This window comes from Schistocerca gregaria, chromosome 6 (assembly GCF_023897955.1).
Source record: "Schistocerca gregaria isolate iqSchGreg1 chromosome 6, iqSchGreg1.2, whole genome shotgun sequence".
Lineage (NCBI taxonomy): Eukaryota > Metazoa > Arthropoda > Insecta > Orthoptera > Acrididae > Schistocerca > Schistocerca gregaria.
This window is the reverse complement of record NC_064925.1, coordinates 431163590-431189584: the sequence shown is the minus strand read 5'-3', so window position 1 is coordinate 431189584 and position 25995 is coordinate 431163590. Positions and strand designations below refer to the sequence as shown.

Sequence of the window (25995 nt, the reverse complement as noted above, 5' to 3'; positions counted from 1 at the left end):
CAGCCCTAAAAAAAGTCAAACAATAACCTTTGAGAACAAACCTTTCCTGGAACTCTTCTGACCAGAGAGCTGACCGCTTCTAATGCTATTACGTAAATTGTGAATGTGTAAGCCGTGCAGTCCTCACCCATGGACCACGGTACTAATCCTCTTGGCCTGCACAAAGGGAACAGGCCATTCAACCATGACAGCTTTCCGTCACCTGCCATGCACTGCCCACTGCCAGGGTTGATGGATACAATGGCAGCCCATGACACACAACACTGCAGATTGATGCCATCTGACAGCCAACTCTGCAGAGACAATGGCCAAATGAAGATCTAACTGATAAACCAGCTTCACGGGGACCATATTTCTTCCATATCTGCCCAGACCAAACGCACTGAGACCCTGTATTTAATGGTGTTTCTTGTCTTTTGTTGTTTTAATAAATTGCCTGTCTTCACCTCTCAGTCATTCCATTTTGTACATGTCCATTGAAGAGGTGAATTTTGATTTGATTAATGCTGATGCAAAACACACAAGAAATCACTTAACTGTCCCCTATTCTACTGCTAAAATTTCCCATTCAACACAGGCTCAATATTATGGAAGTTATCACAAGCTTCACGCCCCAATCTCTATGCATCATGTGACTTCCTCTTAATTTTGTCTCTGAGTGATCTATCTTATCCATATTGTGTTTCAGATTTTTGTATGGTGTGACACATGGCATGAGAAGTGTGAAGCCATCCATATGAGTGCTAAAAGGAGTCTGCTAAATTTCTATCACATGATAAATTACACAAATTTGAAGGCTGTAAATTAAACTACATATTTAGGGATTTCAGTTACAAATAACTTAAATTGGAACAATCACATAGATAATGTTGTGGGGAAAGCAAACCAAAGACTGAAATTTATTGGCAGAACAATTAGGAAATGCAATAGGTCTGCTAAAGACACTGCTTACACTACACCTGTCTGTCTTTTTCTCGAGTATTGCTGTTTGGTGTGGGACATGCAAAAGATAAGACTGATGAAGGACATAAAAAAAGTCCAAAGAAGGGCAGCTTACCTTGTATCATCATAGAACAATGGAGAGAGTGACATGGACATGATACATGAAATGAGGTGGGGATCATTAAAACAAAGGTGATTTCTGTTGCACCAGGATCTTCTCATAAAATTTTAATCACCGACTTTCTCCTCAGCGTATGAAAATATTTTGTTGGCACCCACCTACAAAGGGAGAAATGATCTTCATAATAAAATAAGAGAAATTTGAGCATGCATGGAAAGATTTAAGTGTTTGTTTTTCCTGTGCACTGTTCTTTGAGAGTGAAACAGTATAGAAAAAGCTTGAAGGTGGATCGATCGACCGACTGCCAGGCACTTAATTGTGAATTGGAGAATAATCATATAGCTGTAGATGTACCCATCCCAAACCTGTCTTTGACTTATTCCTCTGCTCTCATCCTTAAGAAGGAACTTCTGGTTGCAAAAACAAGGTCTTCCTTGTGTGTTTTCCTGTGTATGTTTAAAACAACATCTCTGGGAGCTCTGTCTTTTGAGATATGTCCAGAATACATAATGTTTTATTATGTGAATTCAGTCTTTTTGCAGTTCCCATATACAATGTATGTTTCAAACATGAAGTGGAATCAGACAGAATTTATTATAATAAATGTGGAAAATTATTTAAAAGATACAGTCAATATGAATGTAAACCAGCTGACTAATGCCACCGGCTGGGGTGGCTGAGCAGTTTTAGGCACTACAGTCTGGAACCGCGCAACTGCTACTGTCAGAGGTTCGAATCCTGCCTCGAGCATGGATGTGTGTGATGTCCTTAGGTTAGTTAGGTTTAAGTAGTTCTAAGTTCTAGGGGACTGATGACCTTAGAAGTTAAGTCCCATAATGCTTAGAGCCATTTGAACCATTTTTGACTAATGCCATAAGTATAGTGTGATTTCTATATACTTCCAAGGAACACTTCCTTCTTCTAACAAAATGCAGAATGTATGTGTCTCTCATTTTTTCCATGGGTGTGTTTTGCTTCCTTCTCTTCTTGTCTTACTTGCTTTTCACTCTCTGATTAAGTAATAATGAAAAGTTACAATTAGTCATCTGTTTTTTTTCCTCTTTGTATATGTTTGTCCCTATTCCATTAGCTTCTGTTTTGTTTATGAAGCAAGTTAAACATAGTGAGGTGAAATATAAGCAAGTAAACAGAATCTGAAGCAGAAAACTTCATCTGCATCAAAAGACTTTATTGTATAGACATATCAATTAAAAATTTCCTTACAATTTCCACACTATTTTTGCTTATGAAATCCGAGAAAATTTAGACACTGATATTTGTGCAGGTGTATATACATACCAATTCCAGTCCAAAGACTGTGATTGGAAGAGCAGCCTGTTTCTTTTCTCGTTCACTAATTTTTGACCTGCTTGATGTTTCATTTTCCACTTGGCACTCTCTCAGGCTGCTAGCATGGCAGCTGAAAAAAAAGTCTGAACTTAAAACTAAATAGGTGAGAACACTCATCATAGTTATAAAAACACTAAAATTAAATACGCATTGGGATCGTAATACTGGTATTATAATGAAGTAACAATTTGAATTAAATGAGAAGTAATTCATATTATTATAAGAAAGAGTATTCCAGCATTAGTCATACTTTATTGTTAGTATACTTTACAGAAGGGGCCTGTAGTGGCAGGTTCTGCTTATTAATACCAGGGTCATCCACAAAGTAAATTCTGTTTGGTTATATAAAACAAACATGTACAGATATAGAAAAAATATTTATTGTACAAAAATTTACAACTGTTAAACTACTTTTCTACATGACTTCTGAAATTTTGTAGGCACTTGTCATAGCATGGCAAAAGTTTTTGTATGCCTTCTTCATTGAAGGTTACCGCCTGTTTATTCAACCATGTGGTAACATGTTCTTTCAGCTCATCATCATCGTTGAAGTGTTGATCACCAAGGACAAATTTTAGGTGTAAGAAGAGATGAAAGTCGCTAGGAGTGAGGTCCAGGCTGTACGGAGGATGATCAAACATGTTGTTGTTGTTGTCTTCAGTCCTGAGACTGGTTTGATGCAGCTCTCCATGCTACTCTATCCTGTGCAAGCTGCTTCATCTCCCAGTACCTACCGCAACCTACATCCTTCTGAATCTGCTTAGTGTACTCATCTCTCGGTCTCCCTCTACGATTTTTACCCTCCACGCTGCCCTCCAATGCTAAATTTGTGATCCCTTGATGCCTCAAAACATGTCCTACCAACCGATCCCTTCTTCTAGCCAAGTTGTGCCACAAACTTCTCTTCTCCCCAATCCTATTCAATACCTCCTCATTAGTTACGTGATCTACGCATCTAATCTTCAGCATTCTTCTGTAGCACCACATTTCGAAAGCTTCTATTCTCTTCTTGTCCAAACTAGTTATCGTCCATGTTTCACTTCCATACATGGCTACACTCCAAACAAATACTTTCAGAAATGACTTCCTGACACTTAAATCTATACTCGATGTTAACAAATTTCTTCTTCAGAAATGCATTCCTTGTCATTGCCAGTCTACATTTCATATCCTCTATACTTCAACCATCATAGGTATATTCGTCACTATAATGTCTGTAGCCAATAGCAACTGCAACATAATGACCCTTTTTTTTTTTTTAAGAAATGCACTAGCATCCTTGCAGCAAGCATCATTTGATCCTGCTATGAGAATAATACAGTCACTCTTAGTAGAAATGCTCCACTCTTTATCAACACTGCTAATAATGTTTTCAAACTTTGCTCCAGGCTTAACAAAAGCTGAGACACTCATGTTTTCTTTTGCAGTGTTTGATAAAAAGTTTGAAACATTGCATGCATGGCTATCTCTGAATATTTTGACTTTAATTCCATGATGCATTTGTTTTTGTGTTGCTGCAGACTTATTCTTTGCAGATTTCATATCAGTTTTTTAGGGTCCATTTTTCCATGGGATTTTAAGTGCAGCAGTGATGTCTTCTACATCTTCAGAGGCAAGGTTTTTATTGGTTGCATAGTGAATATGTGTAGAATGTTTTTTCTTGTCTATTTTTGTTAGGCAGTCTTTTTTTAAGTTTTCCTTTCCTACCATTTTAGATGTAGCATATTTCTTGGTTAAATAGGAGCTAAAGGTTTTGATACACTTACTTTCATTCACTTTTAAACTGTTCCCAGGAATTTTGCATCTGTGTTTTAAAGTAGCACATTTCATCTGTAATGCTTCAGTATCACTTTGCACGTATTTATTTATTGAGTCCTTTTTCTGATAATAAGTAACTTTATATTCTTTACCTGTAAACATAGTGTACAAGTACTTGTCATTGACAATGTAAAAATTGACACACACTACATCCATGTGAAATTGTCACAGTTGGATCCATGGTGTAAGAAATAAATAAATAAATAAATAAAATAAATTAAAAATAAAGATTCCAAGACTTACCAAGCGGGAAAGCGCCGGCAGACAGGCACATGAACAAAACACACAAACACACACACAGAGGGATATGTGTGTGTGTGTGTGCGAGTGTACACCTGTCCGTTTTTTTCCCCTAAGGGAAGTCTTTCCGCTCCCGGGATTGGAATGACTCCTTACCCTCTCCCTTAAAACCCACACCCTTTCATTTTTCCCTCTCCTTCCTTCCTTCCTGACGAAGCAACTGCCAGTTGCGAAAGCTTGTAATTCTGTGTGTGTGTTTGTGTGTTTTGTTCATGTGCCTGTCTGCCGGCGCTTTCCCGCTTGGTAAGTCTTGGAATCTTTATTTTTAATATATTTTTCCCATGTGGAAGTTTCTTTCTGTTTTATTTACAAATAAATAAAATAATGTTTATATACTTTTTTCACGATTCGGTACACAGGGATCACTTGACTATGAGTAATCCACTGTTACCAGTTTTATGTTTATTTTGAAACAGTTTTCATGGAACCACCATTTACAACATTTCTTAACTTTCATGTCACAAAACTTACAGTTACCACCACTTTTTAATTCACTTTTATCGGAGCAATTTACACCTACTAGTCCGGTCAGCGCCATCTTTACCATTTAGACCTCTGTATTTTCATACGGCAGAAGGCAAAATGACTAGTGCCAATTTCTGCTACCTAATTCTCATTACACTACCCATGAAAAACAATGAATACAGTTGAACTGTCACACATGTATCCTCAGATGATTTTCTGGTTTTACCTAACAGGTTATTCAGGCTTTTCTTCCAAAGGTTCATTGATGTTCTCTGTTGCACTTTCATACAGTCTGCACTGACCTATTATGATCCTAAAAATGTGTCTCTGATTCTGTTCAATGTTGCTGTCATGTTTACCTGATAAATAATGCAAACTCTGAAACCGTACTCCAGAACTGATCACTCCAGTGTTTTGCATACAGCTTCCTTTACTGAAGAATCACACTTTTCAGAACCATTCCAACAAATTCAAGTCTTCTACCAGCTTTCCCTACTGATATTACTTGTTCATTGTACTTCATCTTGCTGGAACCAGAAAACAAACTTATGTACTGAATGGATTGACTTAAGATATTTACTATACGCACAAAGAGACAAAACTGCAACATGAAGAACGAACGACAAGTTATGGTTCATACATTTGTAGACCGGTGGGTTAGTTCCAAAATTCAGAAGAAAGTGCTGCTTTAAAGACAGCTAAAAGGTATGCTTCTTCCGGCACATGGGGAGGCAAGTCTGCTGGGATCAAATCTGCCTTGCGGATTAACAATGAGGCCTGATGGGATGGCCAGCCTGAATTTCATATTTAGGCAGTCTCCCACATGTTGTTGTTGTGGTCTTCAATACAGAGACTAGTTTGATGCAGCTCTCCATGCTACTCTATACTGTGCAAGCTTCTTCATCTCCAAGTACCTACTGCAACCTGTGGAGTGTATTTATCTCTTGGTTTTCCTCTATGATTTTTTACCCCCCACACTTCCCTCCAATACTAAATTGGTGATCCCTTGACACCTCAGAACATGTCCTACCAAGCAATCTCTTCTCCTAGTCGAGTTGTGTCACTAATTCCTCTTCTCCCCAATTCTATTCAGTACCTCCTCATTAGTTACATGGTCTACCCATCTAATATTCAGCATTCTTCTGTAGCACAACATTTAGAAAGCTTCTATTCTCTTCTTGTCTAAACTTTTTATTGCCCATTTCACTTCCATGGCTACACTCCATACAAATACAAGTACTTTCAGAAAAGACTTCCTGACACTTAAATCTATACTAAGTGTTAACAAATTCCTCTTTTTTGGAAACACTTTCCTTGCCATTGCCAATCTACATTTTATATCCTCTCTACTTTAACTGTCATTAGTTATTTTGCTCCCTAAACAGCAAAACTCAGCTACTACTTTAAGTGTCTCGTTTCCTAATCTAATTCCCTCAGCATCACCTGGTTTAATTTGACTACATTCCATTACACTCGTTTTGCTTTTGTCACATTCATCTTATATCCTCCTTTCAAGACACTTATCCTCCTTTCAAGACATTCTCCATTCCATTCAACTGCTGTTCCAGGTCCTTTACTGTCTCTTGACAGAATTACACATGTCATCAGAAAACCTCAAAGTTTTTATTTCTTCTCCAAGGATTTTAATTCCCACTCCAAATTTTTATTTTGTTTCCTTTACTGCATGCTCAATATGCAGACTGAATAACATTGGAGATCTCCAAGGATTTTAATTCCCACTCCAAATTTTTATTTTGTTTCCTTTACTGCATGCTCAATATGCAGACTGAATAACATTGGAGATGGGCTACAACCCTGTCTCACTCCCTTCCCAACCACTGCTTCCCTTTCATGCCCCTCGACTTCATAACTGTCAACTGGTTTCTGTACAAATTGTAAACAGCCTTTCGTTCCCTGTATTTGATCCCTGCCACTATCAGAATTTGAAAGAGAGTATTCCAGTCAAAATTGTCAAAAGCTTTCTCTAACTGTACAAAGGTTGAAATGTAGGTTTGCTTTCCCTTAATCTATCTACTAAGATAAGTCATAGGGTCAGTATCGCCTCACGTGTTTCAACATTTTTACAGAATCTAAACTGATCTTCCCCAAGATCATCTTCTATCAGTTTTTTCATTCATCTGTAAAATAATTCGTCTTCGTATTTTGCAGCCGTGACTTATTAAACTGACAGTTTGGCAATTTTCACACCTGTTGACACCTGCTTTCTTTGGGATTGGAATTATTATATTCTTCTTGAAGTCTGAGAGTATTTTGCCTGTCTCGTAGATCTTGCTCACCTGATGATAGAGTTTGTCAGGGGTGGCTCTCCCAAGCCTATCAGTGGTTCTAATGGAATGTTGTCTACTCCCAGGCCTTGATTCAACTTAGGTCTTTAAGTGCTCTGTCAAGTTCTTCACACAGTATCATATCTTCCATTTCATCTTCATCTACATCCTCTTCTTCAATATTGCCCTCTAATACATTGCCCTAGTGTAGACCCTCTATATACTACTTCCACCTTTCTGCTTTCCCTTCTTTGCTTACAACTGGTTTTCCATCTGATCTCTCGATATTCATACAAGTGGTTCTCTTTTCTTCACAGCTCTCCTGTCGGCAGTATCCATCTCACCCCTAGTGATATATGCCTCTACATCCTTACATTTATCCTCTAGCCATCCCTGTTTAGCCATTTTGCACTTTGTGTTGATCTCATTTTTTAGACGTTTGTATTCCTTTTTGCCTGCTTCATTTATTGCATATTCATATTTTGTCTTGTCATCAATTAAAATCAATCTATCTTCTGTTACCCAAGGATTTCTACAAACCTTCTTCTTTTTATCTACTTGATCCTCTGCTGCCATCACTGTTTCATCTCTCAAAGTTCCACATTCATCTTCTGTTGTATTTCTTTCACCTGTTCTTGTCAATCATTCCCTAATGCTCTTTCAGAAACTCTCTAACACCTCTAGTTCTATCTTTATTCAGATCCCATCTCCTTAAATTCCCACCTTTTTGCAGTTTCCTCAGTTTTAACCAACAGTTCATAAGCAATAAATTGTCGTCAGAGTCCACATCTGCCACTGTAAATGTCTTACAATTTAAAACCTGTTTCCTAAATCTCTGTCTTACCATTATGTAATCTATCTGAAACCTTCAAATGTCTCCAGGCCTCTTCCACATAAACAATCTTCTTTCATGATTCTTAAACCAATTGTTAGCTATGATGAACCAATTCTCTGTGCAAAATTCTACCAGGCAGCTTCCTCTTCCATTCCTTATCCACCTTCCATATTAACCTACTACTTTACTTTCCTGCGTTTTCCGACCATCAAATTCCAGTCCCACATGACTATTACATTCTTGTCTGCCTTCACTATCTGAATAATTTCTTTTATCTCATCATACATTTCTTCAATCTCTGCTTCATCTAGTTGGCATATAAGCTTGTACTAATGTGGTAGGCTGCAACAATGTGTAATACTTAGCTGATACCGATGTTGTGTCTTAGACACAATCTACACAAACATTCAGAAAACGTTCTGACACTTCAAAATGAGAGTTACTCTAGATGCGGCACACTGATTCCTTCCTAGTGAGAAAGGTGGTGTCAGGAAGGGCATATTGTCACCAAATGTCACTAACATTGGTAAAACTGATATAACAATGCTGACCCCAAAGAGAAACCAGAACAGGTGAAGAAGAAGAAGAAGAAGAAGAAGAAGAATCTGTCTGTGAAAAACTGAAGCACACTTAAAACTGAAAATGTGAATGTAGTAATTGAAAACTGAGTTGTAACCTCAAAACATGAATAACACAGTATGTTGCAGTGCATATATAGTCTATATCCCCTTCCTATTTTTCTATTCCATTCACAGGTGGTATATGTGAAGAAAGATTATGGTTACCACCTTATGTGTTTCCAAGTTCCTCTAAAATTCAACAGTCTAAGAAATGTGCTGTACCACCCACACCAAAAACTGGGAAGCAGGTTTAGCATAGCAGACATCAGTTTCTTATACCCTTTATGAGATATATAACGATGACTACTCTGGTATCCATATGATCACCTGGTCTCATAAGGTGCTTGATGATGGTGTGATGCAATTGAAATCGACTGCAATAAAATTAAAAAGTTACAAATAGAGCTGAAGGTGTCAAACCTACTACACAATGATTGTTTTAGTTTGGTGCAGTCTCCTTTTATGTGACTACATCTTGTTCAGTATACTAATGAGAAAGTATTGACTTTGAACATCTAAATACATCGAATTACTGATCATACTGACATACCATGCTAATATGAGGCGCATTCAATAAATAATGCAACACATTTTTTTCTGAGAGCAGATTGGGTTTATTCAGGATCTCAACACATTATATTATTCTCCAATCTTTTGATGACAAAACCTTATTTTTCGACATAACTCTGTTAAATGTGAGGCCTTAGGCCACCTTAGTGGGAGTACCTGTCTAAGCCTGCTTGGTACCACTCTACTGGTCAACTTTGGAGCCAACAGCTTGCCACTTCAATAACCTCTGTGTTATCCATGCATTGCCTTCCTGTAGAGTACATCATTCATTGGGCCAAAGAGATGGAAGTCATAAAGTGCAATATCCTGGCTGTAGGGTGAATGAGGAAGAACAGTCCAATTAAGTTTTGTGAGCTCCTCTCAGGTACACAGACTTGTGTGAGGCCTTGTGTTGTCATGGGGCTGGCCGGAGTGGCCGAGCGGTTCTAGGCATTACAGTCTGGAACCGCATGACCACTACGGTAGCAGGTTCGAATCCTGCCTCGGGCATGGATGCGAGTGATGTCCTTATGTTAGTTAGGTTTAAGTAGTTCTAAGCTCTAGGGGCTGATGACCTCAGAAGTTAAGTCCCGTAGTGCTCAGAGCCATTTGAACCATTTTCGTTGTCATGGGGAAGGAGAAGTGTGTTTGTATTTTTGTACTGACAAACTGCTAAGTTGTTTCTTCAGTTTCGTGAGAGTAACACAGTACACTTCAGAGTTGATCGTTGCACCATGAGGAAGGACATCAAACAAAATAACCCCTTTAGGGCCCCAGATGCTGGTCGCCATGACTTTACAAGCTGAGAGTGTGGCTTTGAACTTTTTCTTCAGAGAACAGGTGGTGTGGTGCTACTCCACGGATTGCCATTTTGTTTCTGGTTTGAAGTGATGAACCCATGTTTCATAGCCCATGATTATGTATGGCTGTCAGTGACAGAGCACCTTGAGCTCCAGCTGCTAATAAGGCGAGTACACTGTTCATTTGTTATATATTTTTATGAGCTTCCAACAGGAGTGACTTATTTTCAGTTATCTATGTAGTTACTAGTTATTTTTGTAATTTCTTGCATGTAGGAGTGCTAACTAGGCACAGCCTTTTATTTTAATAACAGTGTAGTGTACAGTATCGCCATTGTTATCAACCCTTGTATTGACCCTCATAACCTATAGGTCTGTTTTGATTAGTGCCACTAAGTGTTGGTTAGACTGTCAATGAGAGAGCAACTCGAGTTCCAGCTGCTAATAAGCTGAGCAGACTGTTCGTTTGTTACATATTTTTATGAGCTTCAAACAGGAGTGACTTCAGTAATGGATAGGAAGTGTGCACAGGTGCAAACTGCGTTGGTGACCCTTGACTCACAGCTCCAGGATGTGTTGGCTTCACACAGCTTGAGGCTGCTGCCAAGGGGCATCACTTTGGGGGTCAGATGCAGGGATATGAGGGACATCAAGCATATCCCAAGTGTCCCCCAATTGGTTCACTGCTGTGGCTGCCCCAGGCACTGCCTGCATGGAGGTTGACCCCTCATCCATGGCCGAGTGGGAGATCATTACAAAGTCTGGTAGGCAGTGAAAGATTTTCCGTGAGGTTGATTGTAGGGTCTCCCTATTTCGTTTGATGAGCAGCTTTTGGGTATTATCTGTGCTTGCCGAAGTCTCTAAGCCGGTTGCAGTTGTCCACCCTGTTCCAGAGGAAGCTTCTCAGCTCACAAGGTCTGGGCTTTCACAGATGGCGGGTTTGTTGGTAGTTGGGAGCTCCAACGTTAGGTGCATAATGGGGGGAAGAAAGCCAGTGTGCACTCTATGTGCATACCAGGGGGAGTCACTCTGGATGTGGAAAGGGTGCTTCCGGATGCCATGATGTGTACAAGGTGCAGCCAACTGCAGGTAGTGGCTCATGTCAGTACCAATGATGTGTGTCACTTTGGATTGGAGGAGATTCTCTCTGGTTTTGGGCAGCTGCAGAAATGGTACAGACTGTCAGTCTTGGTTGCGAGATTAAGGCGGAGCTCACCACCTACAGCATTGTCGCAGACCAACTGTGGTCATTTGGTGCAGAGCCAAGTTGAGGGTCTGAATCAGAGACACAGGTGGTTCTGTGACCGTGTAGGCTGCAGATTCCTTGACTTGCGCCATCTAGTGGTAGGTTTCCTGCTTCCGCTTAATAGGTCAGGAGACTACTACACACAGGAAGTGGCTACATGGGTAGCAGGAGCTGTGTGGAAGGGACTGTGTGGTTTTTTAAGTTAGACGGTCTCAGGAAACCACAGAAAGAGCGACCATGTAAAAGGGGGCATGTAAAACACAGTAAGATAGCAGTAGAAACGATTGATATTGTAGTTGTTAATTGTTGTAGCAGTGTCAGGAAAGAACCAGAGCTCCAAGTCCTAATAGAAAGTACTGAAGCTCATATAGTTAGAGGTACAGAAAACTGGCTAATGCTGGAAATAAGTTCAGCTGAAATTTTTTCAAATGACCTAACAGGATGGATTAAGGATACAGGGTACTTTTCCAGCTCAATATTATGTAAAAATCAACACCTATTTCTTTCAGGCACTGTTTATAAGGTATATGTTTTACAGATTTTTTTGCTGATATTAGGTAATGCAGCACACTTTCTAAACAAATTAGAAGCATTTTCAATATTTTTGAACCTGCTTAGGGTTATTAAAAAAATTAAAAATAAACTGAAACAAATTTGTTTCCCAAAACACTTCCTCACTTGAGGTACCGTTTAATCCAATGTTATACATTTGAAGGAGACCAAATTTTTACCAGATATGCATGACACGATGGCTGAGGTACTAGACCTATTTGATTTCACCTATTATGTATATTACAGAGATAAAAAACATCACTTCTTACATTTTAATTTTTATAATTTTTTTCCTAATAAAAGTGTTTTTTTTCCTACACTTTAGTTGATTCTGCAATATAGCTTAGGTCTACTACATAAGTATGGACTATTGCAACTTACAGAAAAAAAATTAGTGCAATGATTAATAGACTTTAGGAATTATTTGTACCTGACTACTGAAAAATACAACTTGCGGGAAATTGTGAATGAAGATATGAGTCCAATTCCTTCATTCTGCAGCATTTCTTTATCTTCAAGCTTCCTCTTGGCATTCCTTCTAGCACTTCTTGCTTCTTTGGTAACTTGAAGAGCGAATCTTTCGGGTTCATGCGCCTATTGTCTGTCACATGCAAGCAACTGATCTTCCATATTAGAGCCACATTTTATGCCTGAGTTTCTCAGGGCTTCCAACCTTCCTATCACTCCATCACTGAAACATATCATTGCATCTAGTACACCAACTTTTAATATATTTAGTCCTACAAAAACATTCTTGGGTAATCTTTCCCATATGCAATGGTAGAAACTTTCATTTGTATTCCGAGTGCCCCCATGAAGACAATGACAAGCAAAACAGGGTCACTCAGGTCTCTAAGAATTGGTTTTATTTCATTCATAACAAGCTCAGGAAGAGAATGTTTATGGTATATTTGACCACTTTCTTTTGATTTTTGTTAACTACACTAAGAATCTGCTCCTTTAGGGCAAAGTCCATGAACAGGGTGGTCATCTGTGGACAACTTGCAAAAGCAGGTGGCCCATACAGCTTTTCGCATTGTTGTAACATCATTCAGAGGTGCAATAACTCTGAAGAAGGTCTATTTCAGTTTCTGTCAATCTGCCTCTGCCAGACAGAGATTTTCCATCAAGCAGCAAATTTCCTTTCATTTCTCTTCATAGCTTCCTCTATCTAGCGCCCATCCTCTTTTGCACATGTCCACATCACTCCACTTTTGTTACCAAAGTATCACCATAAACATTGAACTCATTAATTTTATTGAAAGCTTTAGAGTCCCCATCGCCTAGGTACTTCATATATATAATGCTATAAACTGGCACCGACCCCTGAAATATTTGCAGAGCTCCATCACTCCACTGTAACCATCATAATTCTTAGAACACTGATGTTCAGGATGTCCTGCAGTGTTACCATGGCAGGTGGGGCAGTACTTAGATAAGCACTCAACATCAACAACTTTTCCATTCTCCAGATAAGTGGCACTTACAACACCATTCAAGGAACGATGTCCTCAATGTTACCATCTCCCATCAAGTGCAACAGGAATGTCTCTGGTTCCATTGATATATACAGTTTCTTGTACTGCACGTTTCAAAGATGCTTTAGATACAACTGTCAAGACACCTAAAAGCATTTTTATGTACTTGCTGAACCTACTGGGAGGAGGAGGAAGGTCCATCAAACTACAAAATGTTTAAACAGCCTTTTTTCCTTTTCCTATTGCATACACTAACTTCAAATACACATCATAATAATTACAGTATGCACCATGTTTGAAGTTATTTTAGAGGTAGATTTTTTGCAGGATCTACACTGAACAACTAATTTTGACGCTAAACCCTTCCTGCTACTTTGTTGTTCAGTTATTTCCAAACAGCCTACACCATCATATTGTTTACATTTAGCCACTTCCTTTATCAAAGAAGATAAGATGCCCATATCAATAACAATGAATCCACTGCAAACAGTGTCATTGTTAACACAAAACTTTGAATCACCAGGAGGCGTGCCATGTGGGAGTTTCTTCCCTGAAGAACTGACACACAGGTTACTTTCAACTGTGTGGTTTGCTTTGTTTGTGAACTGGTTACCGCGAATTTACTTTCATTGAATTTCTTGATGCGTGGCATAGTTCATATTTATTGCACACTAAAGGATATGTATTTCCACAAATCTATGTAGTACTTGGGCGCAAACATTAAGTAACACGTTAACAAACTGCTTCAGTGAAACAAAATTAAATACTAGCAAAGTTAATCATTTACAGGCACTAGAAATCTGCACTGCTACCAATGTATACAATGTGTCATATGTATAATCGCTGGAAACAGAAAGTTCATAGTTGTCTTCGAAATAATAGTAGTTTCTGTGACAGAAATAAAAGGGGCGTGGCAGTATACATGACCATAACTTTAAAATTTGGTATATATAGGTCATTTTTCATTTGAAATCCTATAATGTATATCAATGTAATCAGGAAAGTCTTATAGGTTTTAATAAAGTCATAAAAAATTCGATTTTTCCCTCATTTATAAGTACCGTCTCTCCTTAAATACGGTTCGCAGTGGAGTGTTTATTGCTGTCAGAAGTAGTTTACCTTGTAGTGAAACTGAAGTAAATAGTTCCTGCAAAATATTATGGGTAGAGGTTATACTTGACAATCGGACTAAACTATTAATTGCTTCATTTTACCGACGTGCGACTCAGAAGATATAGTTGCTGAACAGTTCAAAGAAAACTTGAGTCTTATTTAAAATAGGTAACCCATTCATACAATTATAGTCGGTAGTGACTCCAATCTACCCTCGACATGCCAAAAAAATTATACGTTTAAAGCTGGCGGCAGGCATAAAACGTCATCCGAAATTGTTCTGAATGCTTTCTCACAAAATTATTTTGAACAGTTAGTTGATGAGCCCACTCGCAGCGTTAATGGTTGTGAAAGCATACTTGACCTCTTAGCAGCAAATAATCCCGGACAAATAGGGAGTATCGTGACGAATATAGGGATCAGCGACCACAGGGCAGTTGCTGCTAGGCAACACCCATGACCATCAAAAAGAAACGCAAAGTATGTATAATTTAAAAAAAGTTATAAAAGTGCTCTTAACGCCTTTTTAAGACACATCTTCACTCCTTCCAGTCTGATCATGTAAGTGCAGAAAAGATGTGGAATGATTTCAAAGAGATAATATGGACGGCAATTGAGAGATATATACCAGATAAATTAATAAGTGATGGTACTGATGCCCCATGGTACACAAAACGGGTCAGATCGCTGTTGGAGAAGCAGAGAAAAAAGCATGCCAAATTTAAATGAACGCAAAATCCACAAGATTGACAAAGCTTTGTAGAAGTTCGAAATATAGCGCGTACTTCAATGCGAGGAGCTTTTAATAATTTCCACAACGAAACTCTGCCTCAGTATCTGGCAGAAAACCCGAAGAGATTCTGGTCATACATAAAGTACACAAGTGGCAAGACACAATCAACACCTTCACTGCACGATAACAACGGTAAAGTCACTGTTGACAGTGCCATTAAAGCAGAGTTATTAACCACGGTTTTCCGAAACTTTTTCTCTAAAGAAGAGGAAATAAATATTTCTGAATTCCAATCAAGAACAATTGCCAAGATGAGAAACATAGAAACAGATATCCTCGGTGTCACAAAGCAGCTTAAATCACTTGCGTCCAGTCCAGATTGTGTACCAGTCAGGTTTCTTTCAGAGTATGCTGATAACAATAGCTCCATATTTAGCAATTATATACAACCGCTCGCTCACAGAAAGATCCGTACCTAAAGAATCTGTCATCTCAAGTCACACCAATACCCAAAATGGAAAGTAGCAGTAATCCGCTAATTAGAGGCCCACATCGCTTTGCAGTAGCGTTTCGGAAAATATATTGTGTTAGAACAGTATGAATTTCCTCGAAGAAACGATTTATTGACGCACAGTCAGCACGGATTCCGAAAATATTGTTCTTGTGAAACACAATTAGCTCTTTCTACTCATGAAGTAATGAGTGCTACCGATAGGGGATGTCAAAAAATGGCTCTGAGCACTCAATCCCCCAGAACTTAGAACTACTTAAACCTAACTAACCTAGGGACATCACACACATCCATGCCTGAGACAGGATTCGAACCTGCGACCATAGTGGTTATGCGGTTCCAGACTGAAGCGCCTAGAACCGCACGGCCACACCGTGTGGCCCGGGGATGTCAAATTGATTCCATATTTTTAGATTTCCAGAAGACTTTCATCACCCTTCCTCACAAGCTTCTTCTAATCAAACTGCTTGCCTACGGAATATTGCCTCAGTTGTTCTACTGGATTTGTGATTTCCTCTCAGAAAGGTCACAGTTCGTAGTAACAAATGGTAAGTCACTGAGTAAAACAGAAGCAATATCCGGCGTTCTCTAAAGGAAGTGTTATAGACTCTCTATCGTTCCTGATCTATATTAACGACATAAGAGACAATCTGAGTAGCCGTTTTAGATTGTTTGCAGATGATGCTGTCATTTACCGTTTTGTAAAGTCATCAGATAACCAAAACGAATAGCAAAATAATTTAGATAAGATACCTGTATGGTTGAAAAGTGACAATTGACCCTGAAAAAAGAAAAAAAAGTGGAGTTTTTCACTTGAGTACTAAAAGAAATCCACTAAATTTCGATTACACGGTAAGTCACACAAATCTGAAGGCTTACAATTACTTAGGAATTACAGTTACGAATAACCTAAATTGGAACGATGACATAGATAATGTTGTGGGTAGAGCAAACTAAAGACTGCGATTCATTGGCAGAACACTTAAGGCCCGTCCACACGCAACGATCTGTCTGCGCAAATGTCTGAGCACATCACATCTGCGCAGACAGATCGTTGCGTGTGCACCAACATGAGGTGTTGGAGGTTTGAGCGAAACCTCTCAAATCTGTGGGTTCAAACCACATCTGCGCAGACAAGTGTGGACATGAGATCGCCGCAAATCTGACGCGAAACAGCTGTTTGCTGAGTCTAGCGTTTGTATTTGTGCGCACAGGGCATTACAATGGCTGGAAGGAGCTACAAGGATTTGGAAATTTCAATTGCAATATCGAAACAACCGTTGAGTAAAATAATACCCAAAATATGTGAAGCTATTTACTCTGTCCTGAAGGATGAGTTTATGAAGGCAAGTCAAGTAAATTAAGTCTGTCAGCGAATTGTTTACCGAAAAGAGTTATCCAAAGTTTAGAAATCTAGATCTGGTGTAAGAGTAGATCAAGTATACCAGCCAACGTTATGGTATTTTGATCTGCTTGGCTTTGTTAGTGATCAAGAAACGCCAAGACCAAGCAGGAGTACAACTGAAGTTGAAATTGGAATGTCAATGTGCCAGGAAATTGAACACGGGGTAATGTGAAACAAAATAGGTTCGCCCTGCAACTCTCACAGTAAATGTTCGTGAGAAAACTGCTTTCGCTTTAGCAGCCACTGTCCACACAATTTTGACCGCTTTCTCTGTTTCCTGCGGTTGGTTTGAATGTTTTTTGCAACACAAGTTGCGTCACAGACCACAACAGAAATTCCTCCATTTCTATATTTCAAAATAACTGAATTAAATTTTTGACGTTTACGGGGAGCGTAGTCGCTTGCCACTGATATTTCTTTTCTACACCGACAGATGGCGGGCGAGTAGTAGATTGGGGTTTGTGTCGTGCGAACACACCACATTTGCAGCGATCTTTTGCATGTACAGACATCTGCGCCGATGTCTGCGCTCAGAGATCGTTGCGTGTGGACCAGGCTTTAGAAGGCGCAACAGGTCTACCAAAGATGCTGCTTACACCACGCTTGTCCGCCCTCTCCTGGAATATTGCTGTGCGATGTGGGATCCGCATCAGGTAGGACTAACGGATGACATCGAAAAAGTTCAAAGAAGGGCAGCTCGTTTTGTATTATCGCGAAATAGCGGAGATAGTGCCACAGACCTGATACTTGAATTCGAGTGGCAACCATTAAAACAAAGGCGTTTTTCGTTGCGACAGAATCTTCTCATGGAATTTCAATAACCAGTTTTCTCCACCTATTGCGAGAACATTCTGCTGGCACCCACCTACATAGGGAGGAATGATCATCACGATAAAGTAAGAGAAATCAGGGCTCGCTCCGAAAAATGTAAGTGCTCTTTTTTCTCTCGCTACTTTCGAGAGTGGAACAGCAGGGAGACAGACATTGTATTCTGAATAGTAGAGTAATCACGTAGATGTAGATGAAAAAATGTCAAGATCAACCTCGTTGCAAGCAATTCCATGCAGATGGTCCTTTGTTGCTGTTTATGGTCTTCTGTAAGGTAGCAAGAAACACAGTGGGCACCTCCTTTGGTTAGTGCAACTGGTGGACGAGTATGTCAGCACTACCGACAGAGACGTCCAGTTGTGCAGTAATGTGCTTGATTGTGATCTGTTAGTCACCTCAAATGTGAGTGTCCGCATATTCCAACACTGCAGGAATCACAGCTGTGTGTAGCTGGGCAGAATGCAGGAGATGAGGCACGTTTGTGCAACGTAGTTGCAGTGATAACACATACTGCAATCAATGACTCACTATACTTTTGCTCTCTGCCAGGTCTCCGTAGAAGTTCTACAAGCAGCTATGAATATCTGCGATGCTCTGGCTTTCTGCCAAATAAACTCAATGGCGGTAGTAGCCGACCAAGACAGACGCAACAACAGGAAAGTAACCGCTTTTGTGACATTTACGAGTTCCTAACCAGGAGCGAATTTTATTATGTCATCTGTGTGCTTTAATAGTTTAGTTTCCTAGATCCCTTATCATTTAGCTACAATATAGCGGGTCAGCAACTAAAAGCAGTTAATTCCATAAATTATCTGTGCATAGGCATTAGGAGTGATTTAAAATGGAATGATCATATAAAGTTGGTCGTCGCTAAAGCAGATGCTAGACTAAGATTCATTGGAAGAATCCTAAGGAAATGCAATCCGAAAACAAAGGAAGTAGGTTACAGTACACTTGTTCGCCCACTGCCTGAATACTGCTCAGCAGTGTGGGATCCGTACCAGATAGGGTTGATAGAAGAGGTAGAGAAGATCCAACAGAGAGCAGAGCGCTTCGTTACAGGATCATTTAGTAATCACGAAAGCGTTACGGAGATGATAGATAAACTCCAGTGAAAGACTCTGCAGAAGGGACGCTCAGTAGCTCGGTACGGACTTTTGTTGAAGTTTCAAGAACATACCTTCACCGATGAGTCAAGCAGTATATTGCTCCCTCCTACGTATATCTTGCGAAGAGACCATGAGGATAAAATCAGAGAGATTAAAGCCCACACAGAGGCATACCGACAATCCGTCTTTCCACGTACAATACGAGACTGGAATAGAAGGGAGAACCGATAGAGGTACTCAAGGTACCCTCCGCCACACATCGTCAGGTGGCCTTCAGAGTATGGATGTAGATGTAATTTTAATATCTAATAATCACTGTTCTCGCGTTTTCGTTTGCGCTGGAAAGTAAACCGATTTTGTGACATATTACAAGTTCCTAATCAGGGGCGAGTTATTTAGTTTCACCTGAATGCTTTGGTAGTTAAGTTTTTGAATATCTACGTATTATTTGACACAGTTCCTGCGTTTTCGTCAGGGTCTATAGTAGAGTTGCGCAGCATGTGCCGATAGTCCGTTTATCTGCATAGTTTAGTTTTACACCGTCCTTAATATGGACAGGGACTATGGTTGTGTGCCGATGCGAGCCGAGTTGGTAACACTTCGCTCTCAGCTTCAGGCTGTGATGGCTTCGGTTACACAGCTTGAGGCTGCAGTGGATGGGCACCACTGCTGTATGCCGGCCGTGGGGATCCAACGGACGTCCAGCGCGTCAGAGCCCTCCGATCGGTCCTCACCCGTGGCCAACCCAGTTACTGCTCGCACTGAGGCTCATCCCTCCCTTGTGGTCGAATGGGAGGTCGCCCTGGGGCGAAACAGGCGGCGAAAGACTTCCTAGGCGGCCGCACGTAAGGCCTTCCCGGTTTGTCTGACAAACAGGTTCCACGTGCTGTCTGTGGCTGACACTGTCGCTGAGCCAGATGCTGTCGCCTGTCCTGTTTCAGAGGGAACCACTCAGCCTGCAAGATCCGGGCAATCACAGAGACTGAGTGGGATTATTGGTAGTTGGGAGTTCCAACGTTAGACGCGTTATGGGGCCCCTTAAGGATTTGGCTGACGAGAAGGGTACAAAAACCAATGTGCACTCCGTGTGCATACTGGGTGGAGTCGTTCCAGATGTGGAAAGGGTCCTCCCAGATGCCATGAAGAGCACAGGGTGGAGCCAACTGCAGGTGGTTGCTCACGTCGGTACCGATGATGTGTGTCACTTTGGATGAGAAGAGATTCTCTCTGGTTTCGAGCGGCTAACATAAGTGGTAAGGGCTGCCAGTCTTGCTTGCAAGATGAAAGTAGAGCTGACCATTTGCCGCGTAGTCGACAGGACCGATTGCGGACCTCTGGTACAGAGCAGAGTGGAGGGTCTGAATAAGAGGCTGAGACGGTTCTGCGACCCTGTAGGCTGCAGATTCCTCGACTTGCGCCAAAGGGTGGTGGGATTTCGGGTTCCGCTGCATAGGTCAGGTGTCCACTATACGCAGGAGGCGGCTACACGGGTAACAGGGGCTGTGTGGAGTGGACTGGGTGGTTTTTTAGGTTAGAAGGTCTCGGGAAAACACAAGAAGGGCTTCAGTCACAAAGGGTGCAGGCTGAACACAGGAAGAACGTAGTAGGTGAATATGGACTGGGGCTAAGAAACGAAAGAGGAAGCCGCCTGGTAGAATTTTGCACAGAGCATAACTTAATCATAGCTAACGCTTGGTTCAAGAATCATAAAAGATGACTGTATACATGGAAGAAGCCTGGAGATACTGACAGGTTTCAGATAGATTATATAATGGTAAGATAGAGATTTATTAACCAGGTTTTAAACTGTTAGACATTTCCAGGGGCAGATGTGGACTCTGACCACAATCTATTGGTTATGACCTGTAGATTAAAACTGAAGTGCTTTCTATTAGCGCTTGGAACTCTGAAGAAACTGCAAAAAGGTGGGAATTTAAGGAGATGGGACCTGGATAAACTAAAAGAACCAGAGGTTGTACAGAGTTTCAGGGAGAGCATAAGGGAGCAATTGACAGGAATGGGGGAAAGAAATACAGTAGAAGAAGAATGGGTAGCTTTGAGGGATGAAGTAGTGAGGGCAGCAGAGGATAAAGTAGGTAAAAAAGACGAGGGCTAGTAGAAATCCTTGGGTAACAGAAGAAATATTTATTTAATTGATGAAAGGAGAAAATATAAAAATGCAGTAAATGAAGCAGGCAAAAAGGAATACAGACGTCTCAAAAATGAGATCGACAGGAAGTGCAAAATGGCTAAGCAGGGATGGCTAGAGGACAAATGTAAGGATGTAGAGGCTTATCTCACTAGGGGTAAGATAGATACTGCCTACAGGAAAATTAAAGAGACCTTTGGAGATAAGAGAACAACTTATATGAACATCAAGATCTCAGACGGAAACCCAGTTCTAAGCAAAGCAGGGAAAGCAGAAAGCTGGAATGAGTATGTAGAGGGCCTATACAAAGGTGATGTACTTGAGGACAATATTATGGAAATGGAAGAGGATGTAGATGAAGACAAAATGGGAGATACGATACTGCGTGTAGAGTTTGACAGAGCACTGAAAGACCTGAGTCGAAACAAGGCCCCCGGAGTCAACAACATTCCATTGGAAATACTGACGGCCTTGGGAGAGCCAGTCCTGACAAAACTCTACCATCTGGTGAGCAAGGTGTATGCGACAGGCGAAATACCCTCAGACTTCAAGAAGAATATAATAATTTCAATCCCAAAGAAGGCAGGTGTTGACAGATGTGAAAGTTACCGAATTATCAGTTTAATAAGTCACAGCTGCACAATACTAACGCGAATTCTTTACAGACGAATGGAAAACTAGTAGAAGCCGACCTCGGGGAAGATCAGTTTGGATTCTGTAGAAATGTTGGAACACCTGAGGGAATACTGACCCTACGACTTATCTTAGAAGCTAGACTAAGGAAGGGCAAACCTACGTTTCTATCATTTGTAGACTTAGATAAATTTTTGACAATGTCGACTGGAATACTCTCTTTCAAATTCTAAAGGTGGCAGGGGTAAAATACAGGGAGCGAAAGGCTGTTTACAATTTGTACAGAAACCAGATGGCAGTTATAAGAGTCGAGGGACATGAAAGGGAATCAGTGGTTGGGAAGGGAGTGAGACAGGGTTGTAGTCTCTCCCCGATGTTATACAATCTGTGTATTGAGGTAAACAGTGAAGGAAACAAAAGAAAAATTCGGAGTAGTTATTAAAATCCATGGAGAAGAAATAAAAACTTTCACGTTCGCCGATGACATCGTGATTCTGTCAGAGACAGCAAAGGACTTGGAAGAGTAGTTGAACGCAATAGATAGCGTTTTGAAAGGAGGATATAAAATGAACATCAACAAAAGCAAAACGAGGATAATGGAATGTAGTCGAATTAAGTCGAGTGATGCTGAGGAAATTAGATTAGGAAATGAGACACTTAAAGTAGTAAAGGAGTTTTGCTATTTGGGGAGCAAAATAACTGATGGTGGTCGAAGTAGAGAGGATATTAAATGTACACTGGTAATGGCAATGAAAGCGTTTCTGAAGAAGAGAAATTTGTTAACATCGAGTATAGATTTAAGTGTCAGGAAGTCATTTCTGAAAGTATTTGTATGGAGTGTAGCCATGTATGGAAGTGAAACATGGATGATAAATAGTTTGGACAAGAAGAGAATATAAGCTTTCGAAATGTGGTGCTACAGAAGAATCCTGAAGATTAGATGGGTAGATCACATAACTAATGAGGAAGCATTGAATAGGATTGGGGAGAAAAGAAGTTTGTGGCACAACTTGACCAGAAGAAGGGATCGGTTGATAGGACATGTTCTGAGGCATCAAGAGATCACCAATTTAGTACTTGAGGGCAGCGTGGAGTGTAAAAATCGTAGAGGGAGACCAAGAGGTGACTACACTAAGCAGATTCAGAAGGATGTAGGGTGCAGTAGGTACTGGGAGATGAAGAAGCATGCACAGGATAGAGTAGCATGGAGAGCTGCATCAAACCAGTCTCAGGACTGAGGACCACAACAACAACAACTCGACTCATACGATAATAGTTGGTGGTGACTTTAATTTACTCTCAATATGTTGGCGAAAATAGATGTTCAATTCTGGAGGTACGCATAAAATATTATCCGAAATTGTGCTAAACGCATTCTCTGAAAATTATTTCGAGCAGTTAGTTCATGAGCCCTCGTGAATAGTAAACGGTTGTGAAAACACACTTGACCTCTTAGCAACAAATAATCGTGAGTTAATAACGAGCGTCAAAACCGATTCAGGGATTAATGAACACAGGGTTGTCGTAACGAGATTGAATATTGTAATCCTCAAATCCTCGAAAAATAAGCGAAAAATATACCTATTCAAAAAAGCAGATAAAATTCACTTGACGCCTTCCTGAGAGACAATCTCCACTCATTCCAAATTATTAATATAATTGTAGACCAGATGTGGCTAAAATTCAAAGAAATAGTATCGGCAGCAATTGAGAGATTTATACCGAATAAATTAACAAACGGTGGAGCTGATCCTCCTCGGTACTCAAAACGGGTTAGAACACTGTTGCAGAAACAACAAAACAAACATGCCAAATTTAAACAGAGGAAAAATCCCAAAGATTGTCGATCTTTTACAGAAGCCCGAAATTTAGCGCGGACTTCAATGCGATTTGCTTATAATAGTTTCCACAACGAAACTCTGTTTCGAAACCTGGTAGAAAATCCAAAGAGATTCTGGTCGTATGTGAAGTATGTTAGCGGCAGAAAACAATCAATGCCTTCTCTGCGCGATAACAATGGAGATACTATCGAAGACAACGCTGCCAAAGCAGAGTTACTAAACACAACCTTCCGAAAAGCCTTCACAAAAGAAGGTGAAGTGAATATTACAGAATTAGAATCGAGAACAGCTGCCAACATGAGTAACGCAGAAGTAAATATCCTCGGAGTAGTGAAGCAACTTAAATCACTTAATAAAATCAAGTCTTCTGGTCCAGACCGTATACCAATTACGTTCCTCTCGGAGTATGCTGATGCATTAGCTTCATACTTAACAATCATATACAACTGTTCGCTCGGCGAAAGATCCGTACCCAAAGACTGGAAAGTTGCACAGGTCACACCAATATTCAAGAAAGGTAATAGGAGTAATCCACTAAATGACAGGCCCATATCGTTAACGTCGATATGTAGCAGGATTTTGGAACATATATTGTGGTCGAACATTATGAATTACCTCGAAGAAAACGATCTATTGACATACAGTCAACATGGGTTTAAAAAACATCCTTCCTGTGAAGCACAACTAGCTCTTTATTCACATGAAGTGTTGAGTACTATTGACAAGGGATTTCAGATCGATTCCGTATTTATGGATTTCCGGAAGGCTTTTGATACGGTACCACACAAGCAGCTCGTAGTGAAATTGCGTGCTTATGGAATATCGTCCCAGTTATGTGACTGGATTTGTGACTTCCTGTCAGAGAGGTCACAGTTCCTAGTAATTGACGGAAAGTCATACAGTAAAACAGAAGTGATTTCTGGCGTTCCCCAAGATATTTTTATAGGCCCTTTGCTGTTCTTATCTATATAAACGATTTGGGAGACAATCTGAGCACCCGTCTTCAGTTGTTTGCAGATGACGCTGTCGTTTATCGACTAATAAAGTCATCAGAAGATCAAAACAAACTGCAAAACGATTTAGAAAAGATTTCTGAACGGTGCGAAAAGTGTCAGTTGACCATAAATAACGAAAAGTGTGAGGTCATCCACATGACTGCTAAAAGGAACTCGTTAAACTTTGGTTACACGATAAATCAGGGTAATCTAAAAGCCGTAAATTCAACTAAATACCTAGGTATTACAATTACGAACAACTTAAATTGGAAGGAACACATAGAAAATGTTGTGGGGAAGGCTAACCAGAGACTGCGTTTTATTGGCAGGACACTTAGAAAATGTAACAGACCTACTAAGGAGACTGCCTACACTACGCTTGTCCGTCCTCTTTTAGAATAGTGCTGCGCGGTGTGGGACCCTTACCAGATAGGACTGATGAAGTACATCGAAAAAGTTCAAAGAAAGACAGCACGTTTTGTATTATCGCGAAATATGGGAGAGTGTCACAGAAATGATACAGGATTTGGGCTGGACATCATTAAAAGAAAGGCGTGTTTCGCTGCGACGGAATCTTATCACAAAATTCCAGTCACCAAATTTCTCGTCCAAATACGAATTTTGTTGACACCGACCTACATTGGGATGAACGATCACCACGACAAAATAAGGGAAGTCAGAGCTCGTACGGAAAGATATAGGTGTTCGTTCTTTCCGCGCGCTATTCAAGATTGGAATAACAGAGAATTGTGAAGGTGGTTAGATGAACCCTCTGCCAGGCACTTAAATGTGATTTGCAGAGTATCCTTGTAGATGTAGATGTAGACAACTGCTTGGAACGCATCCCTGTTGCAGACGCCATTTAGGAGCTACATGTAGCGCCTCCACCTACAGGAACTCGCCTGAAGCGAGACTGTTCCACGATGTCCCACTAAAAATTCTGCATTTTTTCATCCAAAATTGGCCGTTGTTGTATTATTTATTGAGCGTCCCTCGTATTTGGTTGATTCTGTTGATGTGTTCAGCACTCTGGTGAGAAAGTAAAGAAAGTATTCACTTTGAACATCTAAATACGTTGAATTACTGGTCACACTGACGTCTCCTGTTAACACAAACGTTTACAGAATAGCTAGCTGTAGATTGGAAATTGTGCAATATAAACATTTGCGCATTGGCTCCAGGCGTCGAACTCCCCCTTTCCTACTGTGGAGTAACATGTGCAATGGAATTCACACAACTACCAGTGACTCCTCCTCTACCTCAACGTTTTTGCTGGTATGGGTGAAGCTGTTTCTTGTGCACTAGAGATGGGCAGAA

At 40.3% G+C, this 25995-nt stretch overlaps 1 protein-coding gene across 2 annotated transcripts in view; it reads right to left on the bottom strand.

The window, feature by feature from the left end:
- LOC126278026 (centrosomal protein of 104 kDa) overlaps positions 1-25995 on the bottom strand; it is a 400804-nt gene that overhangs the window by 91212 nt on the left and 283597 nt on the right. For both annotated transcript variants that reach the window (XM_049977752.1, XM_049977754.1), the window contains exon 8: positions 2363-2483. In XM_049977752.1, coding sequence (XP_049833709.1) covers positions 2363-2483 — 121 coding nt within the window. The remainder of the gene's footprint in view (positions 1-2362; positions 2484-25995) is intronic.